This window comes from Mugil cephalus, chromosome 19 (assembly GCF_022458985.1).
Source record: "Mugil cephalus isolate CIBA_MC_2020 chromosome 19, CIBA_Mcephalus_1.1, whole genome shotgun sequence".
Lineage (NCBI taxonomy): Eukaryota > Metazoa > Chordata > Actinopteri > Mugiliformes > Mugilidae > Mugil > Mugil cephalus.
In genome coordinates, this window is record NC_061788.1 from 11,130,339 (window position 1) to 11,151,037 (window position 20,699).

The following is a 20,699-nucleotide window of genomic DNA, read 5'->3' on the forward strand; positions in this document are numbered from 1 at the left end:
TAGTTATCAAAAGCACAGCACACCAAATGGAAAGCGTTCATTCTGATTGACAGGCAAACCGACCAATAGAAATGAGCCATGCAACACAGAGGACCAATAGGAAGATAGGGGGCGGTTCGGTGGGAGGAGTCTGGACCCACCATGGCCGCCGCCAGCAGGAGCAAACATCATAGCGGTTCCAAATCACCAGTCAGCTTAATTTACAGAAGGAAAACAATGCCTTTGAAAATATTTTGGTGTGTTGTCTCTCTTCTTTTCGCTGTAAACCGATGTTTTGCCGAAGATGACCACGAAATGGAAGAGTTTCTGAAGCGGGAGTTTTCCCTTTCCAAGCCTTACCAAGGTATCTATCGAATGGGCTGTCACTGGTGCACAGGGGGAGATGTTTCCAGAATAAGCGTCCACACCAGATTTATTCTCGGGATCTTATTCTTATATGATACAGTTTGTTCATTAATATCTTCTGTTTTCTGACATATACTGTCGCGTGACATTCAGTTGTATAGGCTACCAAATTCAATACAATTATCTGTTTCATTCGCCTTTAGCTGCGTGTTTGTCTCCGTTGTTTAACTATGCTCTTTTGTTCACTGATACAGTAGGACCGCTTTGGAGTCGGCAACTTGTATTGTGTTGTGTGAGTTTTTTTTTTTCCATCATGGTAACTTTACCTTTTGTGTTCTCAGGTGTGGGCTCTTTAGGTTCCTCCCACTGGGAGCTGATGGGGGATGCCATGGTAACCACCGAGCAGGTGCGCCTCACACCTGACATGCAGAGCAGGCAGGGGGCAGTGTGGAGCCGCATCGTGAGTATTGCACAGTTTGGATGAAAGTTAAGACAAGATTGAGTCATTATTTTGTGTATAACTAAAAGAAAAAACTACACATTCCATAGTCCATAGTCCATTTCCCAGTAATCTTACAACCTGTAAATTAAGAAAGTTCAGAGTTATATGACAGTAAAATCTAGAGACATGAGATGCAGATGGAGAGCAGTCCATACTCTGCTGTGTTTCCTGTTTATTAGGTTCACTTATCTGAAATCGATGCAATCCATTACACAACACTGCATTAAATACCACTATCATACCGTGTATTCACCAGGCAGCAATGATGCATTTACTATTAATTCAGAAGCAGATTTTCACAGTAATCTTGGAGCTGAGGTTTGGATGTGATCAGTACAGTCACAGTATGATAGTGATTCTTACATATGAATGAAGTAAATCTTTATCCTAGCAAATAGTATTTTCAGCGACACCCAACGTCGGCCTAATGCCAAATGTTGCAGGCATATTCCCAAGTAGTATTGAATAACTTAACCCCGACAAATCCAAATTTTGGAAATATTTTTGTGTCCTTTCATATGTTCAGTGACACGTGTATTTCAGTGGCTTTAGTAAACCCTGTTTGTGTTTCTAGCCTTGTCATCTTAAGGACTGGGAGATGCAGGTGCACTTTAAGATTCATGGACAAGGAAAGAAGAACCTGAATGGAGACGGGCTGGCCATTTGGTACACGAAGGAACGCATGCAGAAAGGTCAAGACTAATGGAAAACTAACCGTAGTTCTTGTCGCTTAAGAAAGACATTTTTATGTGTCACTAACATGCTTTTCCTCACATACTTTTATAGGTCCTGTATTTGGGAATATGGACAACTTCACTGGTCTGGGTGTGTTTGTGGACACTTATCCTAATGAGGAGAAACACATAGAGGTATGATGTAGCGGCTCTGCGTAGATCTCTGACTAATGGAAAAGTGCCACCCCTGGACAACTAATCTGGCAGATTTGTGTAAAGGGGCTGTGTTTATGTTCTTTCGTGCAATCGTTTGGAGACAGGCGCAGAAGAAAAGATACACTCCCCGCACACAGGTAACCACTCTTTGCAACACCGTTTGATAACAACCCTTTGTCTCACGGCTTTACCCAACCTTTACCGGTACAATACCTCTGAGTCAGCGCTGACATGTTTTTGTCCCTGCATGTTTGCTGTGGTGTTTCTGCCCGGCAGAAGTGAAGGAGTCACTTGCAATAATTGCCTAATGGTAAAAGAAAAAGTTATTTTGAATATAGTGTACGTGTTTTTTTGAATAAAAAACACGTACACTATTATAGACTACATTTTATCAGTGCAGTATTATGACTAACTATTAAAATCCATCAATATAAAACATTATGATTTTAGCTGCAACTAATGATGATTTTCACTGTGATTTGCCAAAAGTTGCCATTGACACTAATAAATTCAGCTGGGCTTATATGAACTTGTGGGTAATTTAATTATGAAAACTCCTATTTTTAACTCTCCTTATGTTTTGGGTACACAAAATATTAATATGGGAATTACATAGTTACATTACAATGCAGCTTGAGTGTGCATAAACAATCTAATATTTCTTATTGAATATAAATAATATTAGGAAATGTTGAAAATTTTATAATAATGAACAAAATCCCTTCTTTCTGAAGTGTTTTACTAAGCCTGCAGGTCTAATTGCAATGCATCCCTTTCAGTACTTTAAATAAACACAGTCTTCTCCTACATCCTGGTTGTTTGAACTGCACCCACACCCATATTGTTTTGTTTTTTTCATACACTGAAGCGTTGTCACTGTCCCTGTCTTGACCTCATGAGCCGACATTCATCAGTTTGCATGGCTCTGTTAATGTAAAATGTCTCTGCATGGCCACCATCTCTCTATGCAGCACGTGATAAGAGACTGATTTAAATTCGAGTTCATGCCTCGCGTCCCTCCTTTCCTTTTTGTCACCCCAAGAGGATCTTCCCCTTCGTTCTGGCCATGGTGGGGAACGGCACCGTCAGCTACGACCACGAGCGGGACGGCCGGCCCACGGAGCTGGGCGGCTGCAACGCCATGGTGCGCAACCTCAAGCACGACACCTTCCTCTTCATCCGATACATCCGCCGCAGGCTCACGGTGAGAGACACATACTTTAGCCGTGGTAGTTACGGAGCATTTCATTCAAAGACACCTAAATGTAATAATCTCTAGTGGTGGCGGACTAATCGGTACAGCGTAATATTATACTGTACAATATATTCTATGGCAATGCTGTGTCTATACACGTACATATCAAATATTTTTTTAACGTATACATTTTAAATATAAACTGAACTTTCTTCTACTGATAGAATCAAATCCATTGCTTGCTCAGTCCTCTAGGTGGTGATGTTGACTTTTCTTCTGGTGACATAACTTCACAATGAACTCAGTACACAAAGTGGATGTCATTTAAGGACATAAGTTGCACAATTTTAGTAATGAATAGGAATTGTATAGGAATATAAATACGAATATATTAAAGTATGTGTTACGTATTATAATAAGCGTACTGCAGAATGTTTAAAATAATAATGACGTATTCTGACTTGAGTATCATGACAACACTGTATTGTAGAAACTGGTGATTCCCACTTGTAGTAAATTCTATCAGTGAACATATTATTAAAATGGAAATTCAAGGCTTAAGACGGTGTGATTCATATTGTTCCAGTGTTGATCCACTGAATAACTCGATGAGAAGGATCTTAGTTATTCAGACACTTTAGTAAGCATGCTTTCGGAAACAGGTGGCAAGATATTTTTGTCCTGCAATCTTCAGCATCTAACTACCGCTCCCTGATCCCTGACACGCAGGTGATGATTGACATCGACGGGCAGCACGAGTGGAGGGACTGCCTGGACTTACCTGGGGTGCGGCTGCCAAAGGGCTATTATTTCGGAGCTTCGGCAGTCACTGGAGATCTCTCAGGTAAACAGCCCCAAGCAGCTCTGTGAAATGCAAGAGCTTGATATTAACCGTATTATTAATAATTATAATAATAATAATTAAAAAGCCAAATCACTGCAAAGTGGTTGTAGAGTGCCAGTGTGCGTTCAGAAAAAACAAACGTTTGTATTGTATAAAATCTGATGAGCTGTACAACAATTTCTATGTACTTTTCTTAAAGTTGAGATTTTGATATTGAGATCAATCATATAGAGCTGAGCATTTCTAGTCTATTTTTAACTGAGCACTTTCACAAAGCTCTCACCCTTTAAGTTGCGCGTTGCTTCTATATCTGCTCCCAGACAAATCACATTTAATCACTCCTAATTCACACGTGTCATTACTATGTATTTCTTTCATTTTCTGATCCTCAACTTGTAGATAACCATGACATCATTTCTCTGAAACTCTACCAACTGACCGTTTTATGGAGTCAAAAGGAAGAAGGAGAGGAGGAAGATGAAATAACTATTCCCAGTGTGGACAACATGGAGCTACTCAGATGTAAGTCACACATATATTTGTCTTAGTTATTACTTTCACCCTGAGACTTACAGATTCGCTCTTAATCCCCTGTTTATTCCCTTCCAGTGGGTCAGATTGAAGAAGGGATGAGCGGCGTAGCTATTTTCTTCACCGTGCTCTTCTCCCTGCTGGGCTGCATCTTCCTCGTCATCATCGGCCTGGTGGTCTACAGCCACTGGAACGAGAGCCGGCGCAAGCGCTTCTACTGAGGAAGGAGCCGGAAAAAGGAGCGTTCGCAGACAACTACTGAGGTCCACGGACCCCGACTGCACTGAGACGAAAGTGAGGCGCTGCCGTGGGCGGGTGGAGCGGGTGTGGCTCGTTTTACCCCGAGGACAACGCTGGTTTGACACTAGACGGAGATGATGTGTGCCCTGCTACGAAAAAGCCATCGTCCAGCCTGACATTAGTAGTCGCGAAGAAGTAGGAGGACTTGATTTTACACTTTGTACTCGACCCCCCTTTTCCCCACACACACACCAGCTCGGCCTTACCGCCTCCACCTCTGCACCTGTCGACACAGCGGACGTGCGGTATCTTACACTACTTATTACAAGCAGCTATATTTATTTATTTCGTTAACATTTTCTGCATTTCAAACCAACTATTAGTTCCCCGCTGTTGATTTTATTGCTTGAGAGATATAAATATATTAAGTATCAGGTGTGTTCCTGCTCCAGAATCATTAACCACCTTCGATACAAAGTGCTAATTGAGTATAAGTATAAAAAACTCTAATTTTACCACTAATTAAAAGCTGCCTCACTCATTCATCTTTGCATTATAAAAAAGTCTACTATATAACGTACTGTATTTCTTGCATGACATTTGCTGGGGTTCTACTTTTCTGAGCCTACTCCTCTTTTTTTTTTTATTTCCCTCATGTGCCCTTTTTATGTGTTTATATGAAAGTGTGACCTATTCCAGCACTGGTGAATGTGCTGATTCGTGTCAAATAGGCTCACAAAATGTCTATCTAACTATATTTGATGGCTATTTCTTATCTCGAATTCACATTTTACAAATCGTCTTGATCAGTCCAAAGCAAATTCCTACTTAATGTATTTCTAATAGGTACATGCATGTCAAAACTGTAGCTTTGAACTGAGGCGAGAGCTCAGAGTGACTGACTTCTTTAAACATGGATTCAGATTTTCTCCGTCGCCGACGTTTTCCCTTCTTTGAACGCTAATTTGACCTTTTGTGTTTGTTTTGTTATATATAAAAACACGGCCTGTGTTGTTCTGTCCAATGCGTCATACGTGTTCCTGCAGTGAGCTGATCAGACATGCTGGTTTGGCTCCAGGCTGCCTCTCTTACCGACGGAGGCGTTCGCCAGCTGTTGCTGACTCGCCTCCGGTCTTCTCCCGTATATGTTCTGGCAGCGGTTATTGTGCAATTTGCGCGAGGACCTCCTCGTTTTCCCACCTTGACAACCACACTACCTTATTTACAGTTTGTTGTTGCCTTTGATTTGTTGCTTTGTATGACAACTCTGTGCCTCATGTATCCATTCAGTGAACCACGAATTACAATTTATACATTGAACAATCTTCTGTGTCCTAAACTTTTTGTTGCGACTCATTAATGTGTTAATCCACACAGATGATATTCTGTTTTATAATAGTCTTGCACTGATCCTCGCTGGAGCACCAAAAATAATTCAACATTTACCTTCTCCGTGTGAACAGGCTGATGACGTAACATCCATGGATAATTTAGCCTAACTGCCCGAGGTGTTTCTCACGCAGCAGCGTGAGCCCTCCTGATCAAGATCTTCGCTCTGTCACATGTCTCTGTGGCCCACGCTCACGGCCTCAAGAAGTTTCCTCCCTGAACAAGTTGTGCGTTTAAAGCAGCAGCTCCCTCCCTTTGGCAATGAGAGTAATTGCACAACGTGGCTGATGCCTACAGTCGCTCTGTTGTGATAACAATCCGTGTAGGTCCTCACCGTTGATCATTTTTCTTGTTTTTGTTACACTATAATCGTTCCTCTAAAGTTTCTTTTCAATCTGCCGCATTCAAAACTTTTCATGGATGCTTTGCAAGGCTCCACCATTGTTACAGTCGCTCCCTTCTTCACCTGAGGCAGACAGTCATTGCTGAGAGGTAAAATGTGTCACCGCATCCACATTAATGTGGGAATGTCACAGCTATGTGAAGACGGACGAACCCTCCGTGATGTCCAAATTATTTTTGAAGCTCCGTGTGGTAGTGGCTCAATTATAATCCCATCTTAAACCTTTACAGGACAACGTCTGCTACAGAGTGGTTTTAGTTTACATAACTTATTACCCCATTCATGACACAACTGTACCCTACCCACTGTATGTGTTCTATATCTATCAAATATTCATTTTTATTATTATTATTATTATTTTATTTCAAACAGTAGTTCATACAAAGATAAAGTAAATAAAACAAAGATCCATTTCGGCCTCAGTAGTTGGCTGAGTGAGCTACACTGTTAGCTTCTCTTCTACTAATATTGTAGCGTGCTCTGGGATTTCACTCGGGGACTGAATAGGTTCTCGGACAATTGTAGGGAACCTGACAGAGTCAACATGTAATATGCGACTTTGTGATTGGCTCAGCAGTCATAGGGGCGGGGCCTACTGTGTACAGGAGGCTTAGATTGACAGGTCTAGTGTAGCGCTCTGTGTGAAACTATTAAAATTAAAGAAAAAAAATATATATATGTACCAGTATATAAAAATGTCTAATCAACCAAAGATTTTGCGACCATGCTGCAGTACTTCCATACAACCCCTAGGGGTCATGTACCCCTTGTCAAAGAACTATGATCTAGTTCAGGGGCCACATACATCCCAATTTGATGTGAGGGGGCCGAACCAGTAACACAATAGCATATTACCTGGTAAATAACAACAACTCTTAATGTTTCCCTTTGCTTTCGTGCAAACAAGTACGGCTACGTGTAACGAACAACACTACATTTCTGAAGAAGTGCAAGGTATAAGTTCAATTTCTTATTTTATCAAAAAAAATTCAGCTAATATCTTCAGTGTAATTTTTGCAAATTCATCCCACGGGCCGGAATGGACCCTCTGACAGGGCAGTTTTGGCCCCCGGGCCTTATGTTTGACACCCCTGATCTAGGGAATTTGGAGGTCAAGTGAACTCCTTGTACGGTTTATCCATTTTTTTTTTTTTTTTTTTTGTAATTGTTCCCAAACTGTTTTTGTGTGTGTCTGTGTCAGGCTGCATCCTGCTGGAGATGGTTGCTGCCATCAAGGAGTGTCATTGCTATGGGGTGGCCTTGTCTGGTCTAGGTGGGTGGTACATGTCTAAGCAACATCCACATGAATGCCAGGTCCAAAACTTTCCCAGCAGAACATTGAATTGTCACAAGAAGATCAGTGTTATTCACTTCTCCCGTCAGCGGTCATAATGTTGTGGCCGACTGGTGTAAATTCACGCGATTTCGAGTCAAAGAGCCGCAAGTCTGTCAGCAGAGCGCCAATGTTGGTTTTATTAAAAAAATAAAATACAAATGATGACCCAAAGAGTACACAGCAGACTTCTTACTAAAACCAAAGCATTTTTATGTGTCAGTCAGTCAGTGCTTCAATTTGTTTTGTTTTGTTTTTTTTTTTTTCTCTTTTTCCACTTCGCTCATTTTGGCTTGTTTAAAGTTATTAGGACCACAATGTAGAAAGAGTCCGTGTTTGTAGATGCACGCTTCCTGGTCAAACTAGAATGGTTCTCATTTTGGCAAAAAAAAAAAAAAAGTCCACGTAGCTCAACCATGGCACCTCCACCTGTTTGGTATTATCTATGGTTGAAGTTAAAAAAAAAACAAAAAGGTACAGCTCACAGGTTTGATAGAAACAATCACACTGAACACGGATTCAGTGTCGAGTGTCGCTAAAAGGAGCTGGTCAAATGCAGGCCGGCTGTGTTCCATGTTGAGGTCTTTCATGTGTACGTTATACGGTTAAATAGACTCAGTCTGAAAATTCATGAAAAAAGATGAAAACCAAACACGATGGATGAAGGAGTGCAATGGAAACAAAGGAGGGATGGAAGAGTGGTAAATACAGATGTGATCCAAAATAATAATAATAATATATTTCCTTCAGCATGTACAATGTGGTTTATCCATAAGTCAAGAGCAGGAAGTGTTAGTGGTTGGACAGTAAAAAGCCAAAAAGAAGAGAAACAATATATGAATGGCTTTTTAAAACAAGCCGCTCAAAAGACACTGAAGCATACATACGTCATTGTATAAGCAATACAAGCAATTTTTGTCTTTTTTTTTTTTACAAGTTTTCTTAAACAAATACATATTCACAGACCAAGATTACAGTACAGTGCAGTGCTGATAGTACTGAGAGTTATATTGCTTGTACTGGTGCCCACAGATAAATGACAGAGGACGTGAGAAAGGGGTCGCAGCATTTAACAGTAGGTTTATGTTTTTGTTTTTTTGTTTTTTTTTTTGCATAGCCTAGTTGAGTTTACAGAGGCGCGTGATGCAGAAAGAAATATCAAACAAGCGCGGGGAGAGGATAATCATGAATCAACTGCTTTGGCTTTATCGGACTCGCGGGTCGAATGTGTTGATTTAAAAAAAAAAATCCTAGCACTGCTTTGTTGAAGATAACCCTGAGAGTGTGAAAGCAAACAGGCCGGTGCGACAACCCCGCACAAAAAAACAAAAAAAAAACAAACGCAGCGGTGAGAACGCGGAGACGGGAAAGGCTCCGGTCGGCTGTTCTGGAGACGACTCTGCACGTGTGGACGTGGACTTTCAGATGAGCGTGAGAAGCGGCTGAGAGAAAACAAAACAGCGTTGGCTACGGCCTCCGTAACCACGACACGGCCGGGCGAAAGGGTGGAGTCACGGTCCAAGAAGAGCCAACGGAGCGGCGCGAACACACACTCGTCCTAGAGGTGAAAACCGTTTTCGGTGAGCGAGTTCTTGTGGCGGGGGAGAGAGAGGGGGGCATGTTGCATCACGCACCTCTGTTGTTGAGGTCGACAAAAGGAGAAGGCAGAGTCGAAGCCTAGAAAACAAACGCACAACGGTCGTATACAATCAGCTATTGGATAAATACGAGCTCTACCACAGCATACATCCCAACCCAAGCGATGACCACATTTCTGACCCTGTTTAAGATAATGGGTCTCGGCAACCGTGGCTTCACGTGAACAGCAAGCGACGAATAAATGGATGAGTGCGTGTCAACAATTCAGCGATTCACATAGCCCTTGCTCTCAGTAAACGTGTGAAAACCGGGGAGGCGTAGAAACTGTTTGGCAATGGGAAAACTACGGACCTCCAGTTCACTCATGCACAAAAAGAAGCCCTACCCTTCCCCCCCGTTGTCCTCACATCCCTCCCCTTCACTATTACTTTTCTACATAAGTAAGTATACAAAAAAAAAGCGAAGACGCACCTCAGCGGAAAGGTTACAAAGCGATCACCCGTCGGAGCTCGTTCTCCAAACGCAACACGTGGATGAACTGAATCGCAACGAAGCCACGGGTGGGTAAAGAAAACTAATAATCTTCCTCATGCTTTCTAGTAAGTTACCTTCACCAACTAACAGCCACCACATCTGTGAAACACACGGACACAAACAACCTGGTTCTCGACGAATCCCATCAGTGCCACAGCTACCTAGACACACACAGTATTTTTTTTAAAGTCAACACAAACGCGCCTCCGCTACAAAACCTATATACGTAAAACTGTACAGAGCGAGCACGTGACTCTTCGAAACCCGTGGCTGTAAAATGTTTAGAAACCACATCCTTTTCTAAGAAACCGAGGACACTTGCTCGTAACGCGCCATTTACCGATAGAGAAAGCACTCCTCCGCTTTAAAGCAGCCGTGCTCGCAACACACAAAGTTTTCCAAAATAATAATAATAAAAAAAAAGTAAATCAGTAACAAAACCACTTTACCACGTCTACTCTAATAAGGCAGTATAAGGACATTTGCTCTCTAGAAATGCAGAAAGGCAGCTTGAGGTGTGTTCAAATAAAAAAAGGATTTTATTACTTCTGCTAATGGGTGTGTGCCATGCGGCCATGCTCACGGTTTAAGAGTTGCTCCGAAAGGGTCATCGTCATGTTGGTACGGCTTCGCGTTTAAGCGCTGGCTCGGCGACGCAATAAAAGGAGCCTTTCGCCGCTGCTGCAAACATGGCAAACATGAAAATAAATCTTTCAGCTGAAAACCGTAGCCAGCCGAGTCCTCGCCGTGTTTCCGAAAAGGTTCGGCGCAGTGGCCCTCCGCTGTCGTTTCCTTTACACTTTAGCCAAAAGAGCAAGGAAAGAAGGAAACACTCTGGCTGCACGGGCCCTAAAATGAAATGTATTCTTGCGCGGTGTCATCTCTTGACAAGAGGCCAACATTTTTTCCAACTGTGTCCTTGTCAAGGGTCCGCGGGGCTGAAAATAAAGACACTCGCCAGACAATCAATCCGAACGAATCTAGCTGACAAGTTTGAAATGTTAGCGTCTGTGGCCGTGTTTGAAAGAAGTTAGGACATTGAAGTTTATAATGGTAATGAGGACACTGATAAAGGCCCATGAGGAGAAGAAGAAGAACAAGTGCTTTGTGGATGAGTGTGCTTGTGTGAAGCGGAATGACTGACTCTTTTACACTATGCCCATAGCGACAAACAATATCAGAGCATGTAAATAAAAACGTCAATTACTGTTTCAAACTAAAATGTAGCAGTCTCTGCTCGTCTCGCACAAATCTTCATCCTGTAAGATGCACTGAATTTGCTCTGCGGTGGTTTTCCTATTTGACAACGACCGGAACGAGCGTCGTACAGTATATTGGGCAAGCGACATGCAATCCTGAACGCCATGCAGTCGATCGCAATAGACCGTGCGCCGACAACGCACAGGCCACGCTGCAGAGCACGCATCCAGCTCCGCTTGCTAATGCACCGGACCTCCGCTGCCAACGGAAAAATACCACCGCGTATCCCTCGCGCTGCCAAGAGCCATAGGGGCCACCAAAAGCCAAGGCAGCACCGTCTAACTAGCTGACAGACCTGCACGACTGGAAGGCGTAGCTCGCGCAGTCATAACAACACAACTGGAACTAGATCAAGACACCTCAAGTTAAACCATTTTTTCTTTTTTTTTTACCCTATCCAAACCACATCTGCACTCAAATATAAACACAGAAAAATCATGCCTCATGCAAAACACCAGTGCTTTTAACTGTTAATCCTCCAGAACTTTTAAGATATACACCCACACACACACAACTCTACCCTTCCCTGCTGCACAAAAAACACGCGGCGCGCACTCCAGCAGCCCACCGAGCGTCTCGCTGCACTTAACGGTGACACCCGTGGCATTTGCTGAAGCGCAGCTTGTTATAAAATTAAAAAGGAAAAAAAAAAGAAAAGAAAAAGCGAAATGTGTCCTTCAATGTTAACATTGAAGCTGAGTGATAAATTCCCTCAGACATAAACCAAAGTAAATAAAAAACACAGAGTCACCACTTTTTGTTGCTTTAAAAAAAAACAAAAAAAAAACAAGTTGGTGTCATAACCCACTCGGTTATTATTATGAATCAAATGCGGTCAGAAACTTGAGCGGGGAGATGTCACGCACCCCCATCAATAAATCACTGGAGTCCTGAGCAGCCCTTACGTCATGCTGATGGGTGGCCGCTCGACTGCGAGACCACAATATGGATATCAAGTAGAAGGGTCCGGAGAGGTTTTGTGTGACATTTAAAACCCGGGCCAGACATCGAGCTGAACTCTTTTCCTGCTGTGTGCGAGCGCGCACACTCCCTGCACAAGTCCCGCAGACACCAGAAGACACCAGACGCTGGCTGCCATGACCTCAAAGCTGACATCACCGTGCAGCTGTGCCCTAGATTTCATGGCGCTCCGACACTCGTACACAAACGCAGCTTTGGGGGACAACTGAACGCAGTCTCTTAAAGATTCATCGTGTATCACACTAGGTATTTAAATAGTTTTGCTTTTGACTTATCTGCTTAGCCATACGGGGGACGGGGGGAGAAAAGTGGTTGACCAGGCTGGCACGCTCCTGAATGACCACCCCACCGGAGGTAAATGTCAGATGGAACGATGGCCGGAAATGTTCAGACCCCGAGGAGAGCGAAAGGGACGGAGACATGACAGCACTGCTGAAGGAGAGGGCAGGGGAAACGAATCAGTTCTGGTTTCACAATCAATTGCTGCCTTCTCACTACCCGCCGATGTTCTTAGTACTGAGAAGAAAAAAAAAAAAAAAAACAAACGGAGCAAGATTGCGTGTTTGCTGGTTCCCCCACTAAGAAAAGCGAAGCAAAATAAGCCAGGAGTTCTTCCACACGTCGTCATTATCTTTCCTAATCGGGAGCCATTAAAGATTAGTTATCACCCTCATTTTCATGTCATGCCTATGTGTTAGGTCAGAGAATTAAAACATAGACAGTCCCTGTCGTAATGATGATGACAACAGCTATTGCCCTTTTTTTTTGATCAAGGGAAGTGCGCTGGTCGGCTGGTTGTCGTTGACCTCTAAATCACACCATGTGGTCTCCGGCGCTGGTGCTGGTGGTGGTGGTCTGGCTGGGCAGCTCCGAGGTGTGCTCCTTCTGCCCGAAGGTCTGCTGCTGGCGCCCGGAGCAGCACTCCCTGTCGGCGCCGCTGCACATCCGGCGCTCCTCGTCGCTCTCCTCCTCGAGCCCCGAGCCCTCGTCCACGTCCAGCTGGCAAACGCACACCTCAATCCCTGAGTCGCCGGTCACGTGCCGGCGCCGAGTGACGAGCTCCTCGTCTTCCTCCTCCTCCGCCGCCGCCAGCAAAGCCTCGCCGTTCCCTTCCACCACACACTGCACTTGGATCGGGAGCGACGCCGCCTCCTGGTCCGAAGACGAGTCCGAGACCTGGCTGTTCGCTGCCGGATCCGCCTCGGACGGGCGTTGCGGCGCAGAGGAAGAGTCGGGCAGGTTGACTTGCGGAGGGAGAGCGGGAGTCGACTCCGGAGGGTTTTCAGAGTAAGGGGGAGGCGGCGTCGGAGGGTGGCCGACCACCTCTTCGTAGTCGGGAAGCTTACAGTCGTTCCAGAACCCTGAAAGTCAGCAAAACGTTTAGTACGCGACCATTGTAATTACTAAAAAACTATTAGACCAAAGGGGAATATTGTCATCCACATTTTGATAACGGCCCTCTACTTAAAAAAAAAAACACATTACGATTCAAACATTCATCATGCAAATGCTCGTTCTACATACTTTTAGTGGCGACTAGATGACACACCTCTGCGGGTGACCAATTACTACTTTCTCCATGAAATGTAGAAGGAAGAACTACAGCCAGGGTCTCGGAGTGAGTCACTGTCTAAGTATTCCTTCAGTCAGAGTTGTGTTCACATTCTTGACAGTAAGTCAAGCATGTTCATGTTGAGAGCTTCGGACTCAAGTGTGCGCCAAGTCGAAATCCTGTTTGTGATATTAGTGGACATAATATCCTGTTACAGCCAAGGTCCTGAGTGACCACTGACATTAGGGTGGCATCTCTATCTGCTGTCCTTCTGGCACCTCCGACCATGATATACAAACACACGCTCAAATTACAGCTGCGCCGAATGGCCAAAACATTACGAGCATTGACAAGAAGTGAACAACATTGACCATCTTGTGACAGCGCAATGTTCTGCTGGGAAACTTTTACTTAGATATGTACCACCCAACTAGACCGGACACAGCACCCCCACCCCATAGCAACACCAAAAACATGAAACACAGCATTAGGTGTTGACCTGGCCTCCAAATTCCGACAATTCCAAACTGATCAAGTACTGTGGGATAAACTGGAACGAGCCTGATCCACGGAGGTTAGTTCAGGGGAGACCTCAAGTATAAACTGGAACTCTCAGAAGATCCGGGAACACAGAAGGATCCCATAGGAAGTGCCACAGAAAAGAACACCTGGGCCTTTGTGTTTACACCATGACAACTTTGTTTGTCGATACTAATCTGTGTTTATACCCAACTGAGAGAATAAAAGGTAAACTGAACAAAACCTGTGTTGTGTACATAAGTTCTGATATTACTCACTCAGATTGAGAGGCGGAGGGGAGATGAAGGAGCTGGAGGCTCCTTGGTAGGCCATGAGGCTGATCTCACGTTGACGCTGCTCCTGCTGCAGACGCATCTTAACCCTCCGGTGTCGGTAGGCACAGCAGCAACTCAACATGATGATCAGGGTCCACACCAACCAGAACCCTATCAGAGGAGACAGGCTCAATGTGATCTGATCATTAGCACTGCAGGTCGATTGATGTGAATGAATGAATGAATGAAAGGACTTTATTTCAGTCAGCATCAGAAATCTTCACACAATCACAAACATATACAGATAAGATAAGATAAGATAAGATAAGATAAGATAAGATAGTACTTTACTGATCCCCATTGGGGAAATTCAAAAATAAATAAATAAAGAATAGATGACTGAAAAGGGTTTCGGCTGAACCAGCTTATAAATGTCGAACCCTCGTTCTGACTTCAGTTAAGTCTGCAGTTAAAGCAGTATCTTGAATTTGTTAGTAGAAGAGAAATACCACATGAAAAAATAACTAAACTAAACTAAAATTGGGCTTCAAACATCTTCTGCTCAGATCCTTTTAAGTTTTGATTTAAGCGCATTTCTAAGCTAACCACACGACATTTAAATTAATATTACTGTGAAAGTGAAACTAATTATGGAAAAAAAAACACACACATCCGTCAAACAAAAACCAGACTCAAGATCAAACAGACGTAAAGGAACAACAGCGTCCTTTACAAACATAGGCTGTGCGGCACATGTAAAGAGACAGATGAATAAAGGATCATTTTATCTTAAATAAAGAATTGTACTTACACCAGAGCTCATAGTAGTAAGTGCAGCACTCTGTCTCGCCACAGCAGTACCCCATCTCACAGCGGTACTGTTCATTATTTACCCCGAAACAGAACTCCTTCCCCTTGAATACACACAAGAGATACACAGAGCGAATGCCCGAGTCAATACTCAATCACACAAGTAAACAATAAAATGAGCAAACTACAGATGGAGTAAACAATATCTAGGATCTATTTATCCATACTCATTGTCACTTTGCTGTGACTTACTGTGTCAATTTTCTATCCTGCGTCCCAGTTTATCTGAACTAGACAAGACACAGCAGATCTTTCTTTCTTTTTTTTTCTTTTCTTTTTTTTTATTTTGAGGCCTAGGCCCATGATCAGCTGTTACTGCTGGAAGTTGCCTATGGTAGAGTAAAAAAAAACTATACACAGATATTACAAAATAAAAGATACTACATGAGTGGATTTGTTGGTGTACTGACTGCATTTGCATTCACCTACTTTAATTCACTTATTTTATAATTCTTGTAAATAACGTGTTTTTCTATTATTATTTTTTAAATTATGTATGTTGTTGCTGCTGCAGCTGTAAATTTTCAGTTTGACATGAATAAAGCATCTATCTATCTATCTATCTATCTATCTATCTATCTATCTATCTATCTATCAAGTTTCATCCAACAAATAACCAAAATGGGAAAAATGTCTAAAGTGTTAATAAAACCTCACACTTCCAGGTGTTTGGCTATGTTTCATTTAAATGCCAATGATTTGATGGTAGCCGGTAATAAAACAAATGACGCCAGTCTGTTACACTAACGAACGATGCAAGCAAATTAATTAATAAATATGGAGGTAATAAACAGCTCAAAGGCTTATCTGCCATTGTGATGGGTCATAAATGCTTTGAGTACATTTGAAACGAGGATGCCGTCCGGAAAGCTAACATCAACAACTATGAATAACCACGTCAATTTGCGAGGTAACAGTTAGCAACAGGCTAACGATAATCTTTGACAACCTTGATTCAAAATGTAAAATACGGACGTTAAAACACATCCGCGGAGTGTCCCGACTTACGATACAAATTCGGCATCGAAATAGCTGTCGAAATAGAGATGAAAACTTTTACAAACTGACGTCATCCACGGCCCACAGTAGCGAACCGTGCCCAGTTTCCTTTGTGGAGGAGACAAAAAGCCTCCACGCAAGGCCTTCGCCCAGCCCCGGAGCAGCGGCCTCGGCTGAAACCCTCGGCCGACCCCGGGAGCCCTAGCGCCGGCTTACCTGCACCAGACACGTCCCGGTACAAAGAAGACCTACAATGGATCCCAGTGCTTTCTGCGGCATCTTTCTGGGTTTTCGGCCGATAACACGACGGGAATCATATAGCAGTCGGTCAAATCGACGACTTGTTGAGGTGACAGCAGAGGGCTGGATCTAATGAAGGTTCATCCTGTCGGACTCGGACATGTTTTTGTTTTTCCTCGACTGAGAAACACCAGCGGCAGCGGCGTTAGGAGGAAACTGAGGCGGCGGGTGGGTGGTCGGTAGGGGGCGCTGTGTACGTGAGTGTGAAATCACATGGTTTCAGATAATACAGGTTCAATACGGAAGACTCGCTGACAGACCTTATAATGTTGCTGATCACAATAATTATAATTGAGAAAAATATTCAGTGAATCCCCTTTTGTTCGCAAGGTGCACGATTAATGTTGTGTTCATTATCACTTCCACAATACGCTAATGGCGACACAGACAGCAGCAATAATTATTTTTACTAATATAACAACTACTACTGCTACTATTTACAAGTCCAAACAAACTTGAACAGTTTTATCCACTATTTTTGTAAATGTGTTCTTAATGATAATTCTTTACATATATTGCTCACACAATTTTCTACTTTATTTTACTAGATAATACTTTTTAATTAATCTTATTTTATCTTTCTTTTTACCTGTGGTTTTTACGAGTGTTATTATTATTATTTAACTAAGCTAACAAGTAATCTCCCTTATGGATCATTAAAATCTGTCTAAGCCTAAGTCAAAGTCTGTAGGTAGAAATGATAACTCTTTCATAATACTATTGTTGATATATTTATATATATATATATGACTGTGCAGGGTAACTATAGCACACAATTTAGATGTATGTATGATGAATATACGGTGGTGTGCACAATATTGTGTAAAGCGTTTGCAGTGCAGTGTGTTTTAGTGTAAATGTGTATGTTCATGTGTGTTTGTTGGGGAGTCTATAGTGAGGACACCTTTTCACTTAATATAAATAATAATGATTAATAGAATGAGTACTATTTTAACCAGACTTTGACACATAATAATCAAGTCATGTAGTGTTAATAGATACAAAATTTGGACCACATATAATTTATTTTTTTACAAAAGGCGATCAGAGGGAAATAACCCAATAAGAAAACATATTAGAAATGAAAAAGAGCAAGAACAAATTTATTTTGTTATTTATTTTTGAGGTAAATGCCTCAAATATTTTTAGTGTACACATCCGGGGTTATCTTGACCACGCCTCAGCCGCCAAGTAGTTTAAGTTAACGTCATGGTTCCCCTGGCAACAGAGCCTGGCAGCTGCTGCTGACCCAAGAAGCATGGTCAGAAAGATGTTAATCCACTCAGCCTGAGCGAGGGCCACAAAACCACCTGAGGAAAAAACATGGTGAGTTATCATGATTCACAGCCGCAGCAAGTTTGCTATTACAGCCTGGGATGTGTTATTTATATTTGCTCTCTAACATAGTTAGTTGTTGCTTCCAGACATACTCTATGTGTGGCACTGAAAGCTGTTAGCTGTAGCTGGCTAACGAAGGTGCCAGCAAATGGTGTAGCTAGCTAAGAGGAATGGCATAACATTTAGTTTTCACTGTCAAAAAGAGGTCATTCTAAGGTTAATACTTTGGCCAGTGAGGGTAATATTGAATGTCTGGCGCAGTTTAGGTGTCTGGTTCAATTAAAATGTCTAGTGGGACAAGCTGTAATATTCATCTGTTTTCAATTTAACAATTCACACTTTATTTTAGAAAAGGTAAGCAGTAAGATACATAAATACATATTCACACATCTCCATATTCACATACGCGTAAACATTCATATATTTAACCCTTTTCATAGTCATTCCACAAAGTTATAAAATTATATAAAGTTATGACTTTGAAGTTTGTAAAGATGTTGTACCCCGAAATCTACTGAAATGTACCAACTTGACGCTAGATTTTAATTTGGATGCACCGTCCAGACCGCAGAGCGCGACCTAAAATGCACCGCGTGGACATTAACCTGAGTCATAGCCTGCGCTGACGCTTCCCAGCACCTGTGCAGACACCTAATCTTGTTTGGATGAAGAGAGCTTTTGGCCCGATACATTTGTAGGTCACTGTCAACAGCTAGATCCTCACGCTGGATGATTTTTAGCTGTGGTCTGAGGGTTTGTGGACGCACTGAATCAGGGTCTTTCTCACAATCTGGCCTTGGATGACTGGCGCTTGTACCTGTCACAGCTTATGTCAGGACTTTCTGACAAGCCTCCGATCTTATGAACTACCGTTCTGTTGAGGCTTATCAGCTCTAATGTGCTCTCTGATCCACACGTAGGGCCTCTTGTCCATTCTCCGGAGACTGAAGCGGTCTCCAGAGCAGGAGGTGCGTTTGCTGCTGTTAGGACTGGACAACGCTGGCAAGACCACCCTGCTAAAACAGCTGGCAGCCGAAGATATCAGCCACATCACCCCCACACAAGTATGGACACACATACAGGCACACAACGTTAGCCTCACACTACGGAACCTAAATGTTTTCTTAAGACTTCCAAGTTGTTAATTCATCTGTTGAAAATGATAAATTCCACATTAAACATCTCGGCTGTCTTTCATCAGGGCTTTAATATAAAGAGTGTGCAGTCTTCTGGCTTCAAGTTGAACGTTTGGGACATCGGAGGTCAGCGCAACATTCGTCCGTACTGGAGGAATTATTTTGAGAACACAGACGTGCTGGTAGGTTCAGTTTGATTTAGATCAGTCACTATAATAAGGTATTATATTTACTGTGATCAGTTTGTGACTGCATTGCAGATCTATGTGATTGACAGCTCAGACAGAAAAAGATTTGAAGAGACGAGTCTGGTGAGATGTGATTTACATTTTCTTGTAATAATAATACATTTTTTTGAGTGACTTGTATCCACAAACCAGAGAATTGAAGCATAATCACAAATAATATTCCAGTTTTCGATTTACATTTTCTGAGGCCATCGGCTGTGATTAAGGCAGAAAGTCATCATGCTTATTCCCGTTTCTCCAGGAGCTCTCTGAGCTGCTGGAGGAGGAAAAACTCGCCACCGTGCCACTGCTAATATTTGCCAACAAGCAGGACCTGATGACGGCCAGTCCTGCGTCTGAGCTTGCAGAAAGTCTTCACCTGCACACGATCCGGGATCGCATGTGGCAGGTGCAAGCCTGCTCTGCAGTCACCGCTGAGGGAGTGCAGGTAAACACAGCACATCCCGTCTGCAAACACAACATGCACACGCAGCGAGACGGGGTAACAGAGTGGTACCAGCGTCCTTTACGGTCCATTTGTCACATTAAAATGAAATTATGTAAAACTTTGTAGCAAATATAAACTTTACTTTACTTCTCCCTGCTCCAACTATACATACTATTAACATGATTGCCCAGATTAACAAAGTTAAACATCTTATATTTTATTTTTTAAAGACCAAAGAGGCTTCGTCTGGTTTCTGTACTTCCATGAGATTAAATATTGCTTTGAGTTAATCAGGGGCACAGATACCCTAAGTGGTTAAAAAAAATAATAAATACAAAAATAAATTACCCAATACTTTTTAAGCATAATCCCGTCTGTTTTCTTCCAGGATGGCATGACCTGGGTTTGCAGAAATATAAAATTTCGGAAGAAATAATTCAAGAAGAATTGCGCTTTACTCAGAAGAAGTCCAAAGAATGACACTTCATTTCACTTTCATAAGTATTGATTCATTCATAATTCATAATTGTTGAAACACTTATTCTATACACCACAAACTTCTTCTGCTGCATAACTAAGGTCCCTATGTCATATATCTTTAAATGTATATACTGTATATAGGCTGTTTAATTCAATTTAAAAAGGCAGTTTGTGCAAACATTTTTTTTGTAAGGTGATGATTTGTTCCGAATGTATATAGATTTTCTGAATAAATGATCTATATTTCCTGGGTTGGATTCATGACTGACCTGGCGTTGCAGACCTCTCTATCCACAGCTAGAGGGCGACGTCGCGCTAGTGTTATCGATTGCGACCCAATTATTTCATCCTGCGCTTTCCATCAGTGATGTGGAGTTCTGTGTCATGTTCCATTTGTTCATTTCATAATCACATAATTATTTTTTACCCACACAGTACAGTACGCTGCTCTTTGTTGCAAACCCAAAAGTCAGAAACATTCACAGTAGGAAGCAGCGATTGTGGCGTAG

The 20,699-nt window shown here is 42.4% G+C and overlaps 3 protein-coding genes and 1 long non-coding RNA gene across 5 annotated transcripts; 2 read left to right on the plus strand and 2 right to left on the minus strand.

Moving 5' to 3' along the window:
• Positions 1 to 97: 97 nt before the first annotated feature.
• On the plus strand, positions 98 to 5,871 carry lman2la (lectin, mannose-binding 2-like a). 2 transcript variants are annotated; one of them, XM_047570753.1, is made up of 9 exons: positions 98 to 343; positions 687 to 805; positions 1,422 to 1,539; positions 1,634 to 1,716; positions 1,842 to 1,874; positions 2,780 to 2,941; positions 3,662 to 3,776; positions 4,176 to 4,298; positions 4,386 to 5,871. In XM_047570753.1, exons 1-9 carry the CDS (start codon positions 142 to 144, stop codon positions 4,526 to 4,528), a joined length of 1,098 nt encoding a protein of 365 aa, XP_047426709.1. In that variant the 5' UTR covers positions 98 to 141; the 3' UTR covers positions 4,529 to 5,871. The 2 variants fall into 2 exon arrangements, with proteins under 2 accessions (XP_047426709.1, XP_047426710.1); XM_047570754.1 differs by lacking the exon at positions 1,842 to 1,874.
• Positions 673 to 7,495, minus strand: LOC124997145. Its single transcript, XR_007110922.1, has 3 exons — positions 5,994 to 7,495; positions 3,714 to 3,796; positions 673 to 764 (listed from the first exon to the last, which is right to left on the minus strand). It is a non-coding gene; the product is annotated as an uncharacterized LOC124997145 (long non-coding RNA).
• A 293-nt stretch (positions 7,496 to 7,788) lies between these two features.
• wbp1 (WW domain binding protein 1) lies at positions 7,789 to 16,750 on the minus strand. Its single transcript, XM_047569684.1, has 4 exons — positions 16,478 to 16,750; positions 15,204 to 15,306; positions 14,396 to 14,563; positions 7,789 to 13,407 (listed from the first exon to the last, which is right to left on the minus strand). The coding sequence occupies exons 1-4, from the start codon at positions 16,538 to 16,540 to the stop codon at positions 12,860 to 12,862; spliced, it is 882 nt and encodes a 293-aa protein (XP_047425640.1). The 5' UTR covers positions 16,541 to 16,750; the 3' UTR covers positions 7,789 to 12,859.
• A 957-nt stretch (positions 16,751 to 17,707) lies between these two features.
• On the plus strand, positions 17,708 to 20,366 carry LOC124996546 (ADP-ribosylation factor-like protein 3). Its single transcript, XM_047569685.1, has 6 exons — positions 17,708 to 17,887; positions 18,820 to 18,963; positions 19,101 to 19,217; positions 19,296 to 19,346; positions 19,525 to 19,710; positions 20,099 to 20,366. The coding sequence occupies exons 1-6, from the start codon at positions 17,885 to 17,887 to the stop codon at positions 20,144 to 20,146; spliced, it is 549 nt and encodes a 182-aa protein (XP_047425641.1). The 5' UTR covers positions 17,708 to 17,884; the 3' UTR covers positions 20,147 to 20,366.
• Positions 20,367 to 20,699: the final 333 nt, after the last annotated feature.

What these genes read in the sequence shown, in the direction of transcription:
- lman2la (XM_047570753.1), top strand. Translation starts at nt 142, where the DNA reads ATGGCCGCCGCCAGCAGGAGCAAACATCATAGCGGTTCCAAATCACCA. An exon ending in GGGCAGTGTGGAGCCGCATC is followed by an intron (nt 806 to 1,421) that starts GTGAGTATTGCA and finishes TTGTGTTTCTAG; the next exon opens with CCTTGTCATCTTAAGGACTG. An exon ending in CAACATGGAGCTACTCAGAT is followed by an intron (nt 4,299 to 4,385) that starts GTAAGTCACACA and finishes ATTCCCTTCCAG; the next exon opens with TGGGTCAGATTGAAGAAGGG.
- wbp1 (XM_047569684.1), bottom strand. Translation starts at nt 16,540, where the DNA reads ATGCCGCAGAAAGCACTGGGATCCATTGTAGGTCTTCTTTGTACCGGG. An exon ending in CCGGGACGTGTCTGGTGCAG is followed by an intron (nt 15,307 to 16,477) that starts GTAAGCCGGCGC and finishes TGTGTATTCAAG; the next exon opens with GGGAAGGAGTTCTGTTTCGG. An exon ending in TTACTACTATGAGCTCTGGT is followed by an intron (nt 14,564 to 15,203) that starts GTAAGTACAATT and finishes CTCCTCTGATAG; the next exon opens with GGTTCTGGTTGGTGTGGACC.
- LOC124996546 (XM_047569685.1), top strand. An exon ending in TTGAGAACACAGACGTGCTG is followed by an intron (nt 19,218 to 19,295) that starts GTAGGTTCAGTT and finishes ACTGCATTGCAG; the next exon opens with ATCTATGTGATTGACAGCTC. An exon ending in TCACCGCTGAGGGAGTGCAG is followed by an intron (nt 19,711 to 20,098) that starts GTAAACACAGCA and finishes GTTTTCTTCCAG; the next exon opens with GATGGCATGACCTGGGTTTG.